Source organism: Dromaius novaehollandiae, chromosome 3 (genome assembly GCF_036370855.1).
Source record: "Dromaius novaehollandiae isolate bDroNov1 chromosome 3, bDroNov1.hap1, whole genome shotgun sequence".
In the NCBI taxonomy this organism is placed as follows: Eukaryota; Metazoa; Chordata; class Aves; order Casuariiformes; family Dromaiidae; genus Dromaius; species Dromaius novaehollandiae.
This window is the reverse complement of record NC_088100.1, coordinates 49586107-49593328: the sequence shown is the minus strand read 5'-3', so window position 1 is coordinate 49593328 and position 7222 is coordinate 49586107. Positions and strand designations below refer to the sequence as shown.

The window sequence follows — 7222 nt, the reverse complement described above, 5'->3', positions numbered from 1 at the left end:
CAACTTAGCCTTTGAGTAATTCTCAGTAATATTGCTAGATATTTAAGTATGTAATTCATAGCAAAATAAGATCACTTCAGGAATAAACACATTTTGGTGATAGATATCATGATGTGTTCTGCTGAAAAAGCTGTATTACATGTAAAGTGTTAAATCTTACTCCTAAAGTTGTATTTTTTAGGAAGCTTAACATCTGAAGCAGGATCTGTACAAATCTCATATGGCTCTAACTGGGAGGGATGGATATGCCTTAACTGGGTTAACAGGAAGCTGTAGGAAAGTAGTAAAGAGCAGCGGCACTTTCATTAAGTTTCATTTTAACCAAATTTTTCTTGGAATTAATTTTAACTTAAGGTTTCTGTTTTAGATGATACAATTCTCAGCTTTCTCCATAGCAATGTTTCCTGCTTTTCATTTTGTTAAATGTTAAACTCTGTAACACCAATTATGTCTGCTGTAAGCTAACTGTATGTTTAATCTTTCTGTGAATTTTGAATGGTGCATTAGTGGTTTCTCTTTTTCTTTGAATTAGATGGAGAAAAGAAGACTCAAGTGATGATTCATGGAATTGAGCCTATGCTGGAAACACCAATACAGTGGCTAAGTGAACATATGAGCTATCCAGATAATTTTCTTCACATTAGTATCATTCCCCAGCCTACTGATTGACACTCAGCTATACTGGTATGAGGATCCTTCTCGAGCTCGAATTATAAGGGCATGTCAACTTTCTGCTTCTGTCAGCCTTGATGGAGGCAGCCTGACCAGAAAAAACAAAAAATGAAACAAAACAAGAAGTCCTCACTGCTGCAAGCCAAACAGGAAGAGAGATTCTATCAGCAGATAGGGGCAATTGGGCTGATCTTACTTTGCATCACCACTGCTTTTCTTCACTGCTGTAATTAAACTTCAGTTGTGATATGAAAGACTTTACAGGACTTCTGCAAGTCTGCTGTTTTCTTGTAAAATAGAATGAAGCTGAAACTGTCAGCCTGAAGAGCAAATGGAAATATGCCACTCGATTGTATTTCTGATTAACAAATAAACAGGGGTATTTCCTAAAGCGGTCGTGTTTCAACTTGGAGAGTGGAAACATTGGTTTAATTTTCTAGAAAGTTAGACTCTGAGAGATTCAGTTACCAATAGCTTTTTGTAAAAGATCAAATTACTGTAAACGCATCTTTCCTTAATGAGAATTTCGTGTTTACAGTATGTGTATTGGTATGCAAATGATCTTTTAACTTTGATAACAAGCAGTGAGAGATTTTAAAGTAAACCCATGAGCATGTTTTGTCATTTAAAAACATGCACAACTTAATAATTTACAAATACTTTTGATTTGTATGCAGTCACTTAATGTACCCCAGTATCTTTATTATTCAAACCAGTTTTCATAGAACAGCAATGATGTAGGATAATTTGTCTCAGGATTTGTCATGGCATTTCTTTGTGCTTATCTAAATTTTTTTTTTCTGTGAGAATATTTTCTTAAATCAGTTTAAAAAGTTTTTTTTTAAAAAAAAAGTAAATGGATGTTGCAAACTATTGTATCCTGCTCTTTATTCCCATAAACTAGAAAACAGTTGAATCATAGTATGATGAACAGATGTATTGCTTTTTAATTATTTTGAATTATGGAAAGCTAAAGTTTTTCCAAGCTAATACTACTTTACATCTGAATTTAGTTTTCTGCTGTAGTCCCTGGGTAATCAGTCTGAAATTTAAAAGCTTATAATCTGATTGCATAGATTTTTCCTCAATTTAGCAGATGTATTTTTAGGTTATTGGATTGCTTTGGTTTTTAAATGTTTGTTACCATTACAGCTGCTACTAGGATTCTGCCATTTTTTTCATGTTACGTTAAATTCATCACTGTGTGCCATATTGCTCTGTCTATAGTTCTTGGTTGTTTGTGGCACAAGAGTATGTTTACTATAAACATATCAAGTACACTTTCTGAAGAAAATATGACATTTTTCTTTGAAAAAGAGTAACTGTTGAAGTTCTTAGTGAATCGTAGTTTGCAAGTGTTCTGGCAGCTCCCACTGCTGCCGCTGCTCTGTTTTGTTTCCACACTGCCTTTATGGTAGGACATTTACCTATATCTGAAAAAGATGATGATGGAAAATCAACGCAAATCAATCAAAAACCTCTCTAAGGAGAAGAGGAAGGGATTTCTTTGGGCAAGGGTAGAACTGAGGCTAGAAAAACCCCAAGGGCACACAAACATCAATAGAAAAAAGTGTTTTAAATGTAAATGAGGAAATAGCTTTAAGGCAATGGAAGGAGAAGAGTAACAGTGAAACAAACACATGCTGTATTCTGCGGGTCATGGAGGATTTTTGAAATGAAACAAAACGTGTTGATCTGTGTTTATGAAGAATTGAAATATAATATTCTTATAGTGGGATGATTTGGTTGAATTATTCTAATTTTCAGCTCTGTTTGGAATTTTGTTAGTGTTGGATTGACATTTATAAACTTTTGTAGGCAGCCACATCTAAATATTCTGGAGAATTTCAACACACTGCCAGTGGTTAAAGCAAATATTTTGTAGAGCCTTCATATTAAAAAAAGGCCTTTTTGTAGGGATAATTTTCCATTATTCAGGATAAATATAAGAGGCAGTGCATTAAAAAAAAACAAAGCTATAAAGACTTTCTTTTGTTTTAAGGTAAAATGGAGTAAGTCACTGCCTATTTTAACATATTCTACACCAGCATTTTAAGTATACAGCTCTCTTCTCATGGCCTGTGTTTGCTAGTAAATCCAACTTTTAAGGCCTGGCATGAAACAAACAATAAAAAGCTTGGCTTTAAAACATACTCTTTCCTCTTATTTTAACTATTTAAACTTTATTAAAAAATGAAATAAAGATTGAGTCTGTCTTTATTTCCAGCTGAATAAGGATCTTTGTGTGATGGAGTGACAGAAGGAAAACATTTACTAATACTTAAGTAAATAAACTTTGTGTTTATTTACGTAAAGCTGGTAGAAGGATGGGTCTGAACAAAAGCACTACGTTATAAAAATGAGGTGATGTCTTTGCTTTATCTGATTTTAATCATGTGGTATCTTTCTACTTTATTTTCACTGTCTTACTGTGTGAATAATAATAGTAACAGAAGGTGCACTCTGGCATAATTACGTATTTCTCTTCAGTGTGAAATTCTATAACTTCTGAAAAAAGATTCAGTCAAAATTGGTCAAAGTCTCGCTAAATCAATTTCTCACTAGATTACTCGCTAAATTAATTTCAGTGTACTCACTAAATTAATTTCAATGCTAATGAAAAGTGCCAAATAAAAACACATTCCTGTAAGTTTAGAATTAAAATGTATCCAATGAACAAGGTAAAGCATAGTTAAAAAAAAAAGGGGGGGGGCAAAAACAGCTTGTTGCTGCATGTGCTGTCACTTTTGGGAATACGTATCGGTATGATCAGGAAAAGGATATGTACGGAGGTTTTTAGAATATCACATACAGAATGGATTTCCGAACTAAAGCAGGTAGGTGTCTGTTCTGTGTTAAACCTTCTGGTTTTGAGACAGTATTGGTGACATTTCAAAATGTCATACTAAACCTGAGTAATATCTCTTTAGAGATGTAAAAAGATGTGAAGTTTCAAATGCTCAGAAGTAGATTTCAGATTTCTGTAGTTTTAAGTCATACTGTCATGTTAGTCTGTTAAAGAAAAGTTTGAAATGATCACGAGATGTATGTTTTCTTTCCTTCCTTCCCCTTTCATGCCTGCAAGATTCAAGTAATTCAGTTATTTTAATTGTGAAATGAAACATCAATTTTTGTAAGCAGTAGATTAAAGAACACAGAATACAAGTTCTTTCAAATACAGCTATGCAAACAGGTAAATGAAGATTATTTTGTGTAGTTTAATTTTTTTTATATATATATATACATGAGTAGCTAGCAATTATATGAAGTTTAAAGGTATGTTTTTCCACTTTGTTTAAATAGTATATATATTGGATAAAAAGCACTCAGGGCAGAATGAGACGCAGTCAGATGCCATGCTAAACCTGGAGGTTGGAGGGGCTTGACTTTACTGCTCTCAAAGCTGCCAAAATGCGTCAGATTTTAGAACAGCACCTGCCTTTGAAGATGTTCAAAAGCCTTAATCCTTACATCACTTCCCTAATACAGGTCAACAGATGCAATAAAATGAATAAGCTTTGTGAACAAATGTATGGTCTAGTTACGAAGACACATTATATTCCCACCTTTAGTATTTATGATATTTCTGAGTTTATACAGTGGAAGGGGGAGAACTGAAGTGTGACATGTTTTGCATCTCCTAGAATTTGGAGGATCATTCACTAGACTTTGTGAAATATGTTTTTTGCAAGTTCACATGTGCATCTTAAAAGCTACTAGAAGTTAGGTCTTCCTTCAAAGAAAACTAGCTGTGCTGGAAAAAAAACAGTCAATAGCTTTGTTATCTAAATCCTCACCCCCACCCCTGTTAATTGCCCTTGTTGTATGCATGAGATAGTTTTATGAGAAATAGTGCATTTATGTTTACTGTGTAATTAATTATGGAAATGAAAACCTGATATAGGGCTTTTTTTTCCCTCCTTTTATTACTGACAAAGTTTCACCTGCTTTTGCTTGTGAAGCCTTCAGCTGGTGCCTGAAAGTGAGAAGCCCTAGTGAGAGCGCTCACCTACCTAACGCAGAATGGATGATGCCTTATTTCATTGCACATGTGTCACAGAAAACATGGGGTACACCGTGGTTCAACGAAAAGGATCCTGGAGCGAGAACAGGGGATGTGAATGGGATTCCCAGCTGTGAAGCTGTTCTTCACTCTTTTTCAAACTGTAGAGACTTTGTGGACTCTCTTGCGGGTTCTGCAAATGAAAAACAACATAGAGAAGCCAAGTGCTATTTTGCATTACGTTCTGCTCGCGTATAGTGACATTTTGCTGCTTACGGTCAGTAGCGTCCCAACTGCTGTTTAAGGAAAGACAATTCTTTTAACGTGGGAGCTAAACAAGAGGCACTTGTGTGTGTTCTCATCGCTGCAGAATTAAAGATTGGCATGGAAAGTGCTGGTCAGAAACATGCATCTGACATGCTATTCTAGCTTTAATTAAAATAACCTGCACTTCAGAGGTCTGATTTCCATCAGTCATATGTATACACATCCTCGCTGGATTTTTTTCCACAGTTCAAAATTAGCAAAGCAAGCTCATGTTCCGTCATTTTAAAGTTTATCCAAGCGCGTTCAAGACGAATCGGTGGCAGCGCTCAGGTTAGGGGAGTGGCCCTCAGGCTCTGAAGTGCTGCTCTGGCCCAGGAAGTTGTATGGCTTGTTCATTATTTCCACTGTGACAATTTTAGAATACTGGTTTTGTCCCTTACTTGCAAACTCATTGTTTTCTAAATTTACTTCCTCTCTTTTTTTTTAATCCGTGACCTCAGCTGAGTAGAGATCAGCTTGAGCCCGGTGTCTTGCTCTGAAGTTGTCGTCTTTTCCTCTTGTGCATTTGATAGCGATAACTGTAAAAGCAAACGTGACTAAAACCCTGATCTGCAGAGCACTCTGTGACTCTTCTTTTAAGCTTCTCCTTCTACATCTGAAGTGCAAGTTAGTTTTTGCTGGCTGTTACCACAAACTGGGTAGCCCTGTAGGAAAGCAGTGAGAGAGATGTGTAGAGGAGGGAACAGGGCAAGAAGGAAAAACAGTAAAGGTGGGGCTTGAGAGAAAAGCAGTTAGTGGGGAGGGGAATGACAGGGTTGGATTCTTTATCTCGCCACGATTTCATGTTCACTCAGTCTTAGAGCTTCCACCATGTGTTTTCCTTTCCTCCCTTTCCGTGAAAGTGGTGTGCTGGCTTTCATGTGCTAAGTGCAACATCTGACACCTCTGGTCTTTCGTAGTCCTGCTGTTCCCTGGAGCGAACAATATAATTAGGAGGGTATATTTAACCTAGTTATTTTAGTGTGTTGCTTAAGAAGGCCTTTATTTCAAAAAATATCATTTCAGGACTTCTTCCTCTGCAGCAGATCCTAGATCTGGGCCTTGAATATTCAACTACCAAGAGTCAGGAGGTACTGCACAAAACTTAGATGAGGTTTGCACAACCATTTTTTGTTATTGTTTCCTGATATGTTTTGTGGAAAACCGAATCACCGGCATTTCTTTTTTACTCAGGGAGCAGATGATGGATTCATTTGGGGAACTTTGTGTCACAGGAGTTAATTGTTTTGTGATTTTGAAGTCTCTCTTATACTTTTATGAATGTTTCATACATAATAGCAAAATAAAGTTTCAATGTATAATATCAAAACCAGTTTTGATCACAAACCATTTCTGTTTCATTTGCCAGTCAGAATAAGGTGACGTTTTATTGGGGTTGGTTGTAGAAAAAGATGTAAATGCTCATAATCAGACTGTAGGAAGAGGGCATGTTGCTTTTAATCACTAGCCTTTCTGCTCTCTGCAGTTTGCTACTTTTAAATAGGAAATTGCATAAGGACTTTTACCTTTCTACTGTGATAGGTTTTTGCTGAACCATTCAGGCAAGTTCACAGCCAATTTGGTGGATCTGCTCCCTTATCAAAACTGTCCAGTTTTGTTTTATTGCATATAAAACATAAGCGCACTTGTCATCTCTTGAGGAAATCACTGGGACGAGAGCCATTGTGGCAATAAAAAAAAATCAGCTTAATGTATTGCTCAAATGTCCTTCACTAAGAAATCCTAACGTCTGTTTTCAGTGAAGTTAGTGATGTCCTACTTCTGGTCGTGCATTCAATTATTTAAATGGTAAGAGGGCAAGATCCTAATATGTCTTCTTATGATTTCCTTGAAATATATTGTGGGTGTTTCTTTGTATGTCAATAAGAAGAACTACTTTTTCTTTTATCTCTTGCTGAAATGTGAATGCATCCATGGGTTCTGCTGAGGTTGCCTTCCTCTGGGAGATGTAGCAGGGAAGCAGATACCCTCTGGCCTCTGTGAAGTGGTTTGGGTTTGGTGTCTCTTGAAATGGGGTCGGGGAAAAAAACATTTCTATATCTGCAGCCTACCTACTTGCACCTCCCACCCCCAATCTAGATGTCACTGTTTTTCATAATATAGTCCTTTCTTTTTTGTTGCATGCCTTGATTGATGAGAAAAGTGAAGTATAGCTACTGGGTGTGAAGACTAATTCTTGAGCTATCATTTCAGGATTTTTGAAATTTAGGTCTTTCAAGT

The 7222-nt window shown here is 36.3% G+C and overlaps 1 protein-coding gene across 5 annotated transcripts in view; it reads left to right on the top strand.

Moving 5' to 3' along the window:
* ATG5 (autophagy related 5) overlaps nt 1-2875 on the top strand; it is an 82215-nt gene extending 79340 nt beyond the window's left edge. For all 5 annotated transcript variants that reach the window (XM_026120013.2, XM_064508839.1, XM_026120011.2 and 2 more), the window contains one exon: nt 533-2875. In XM_026120013.2, the coding sequence (XP_025975798.1) occupies nt 533-669 (137 nt within the window). In that variant the 3' untranslated portion in view covers nt 670-2875. The remainder of the gene's footprint in view (nt 1-532) is intronic.
* The last annotated feature ends 4347 nt before the right edge of the window (nt 2876-7222 follow it).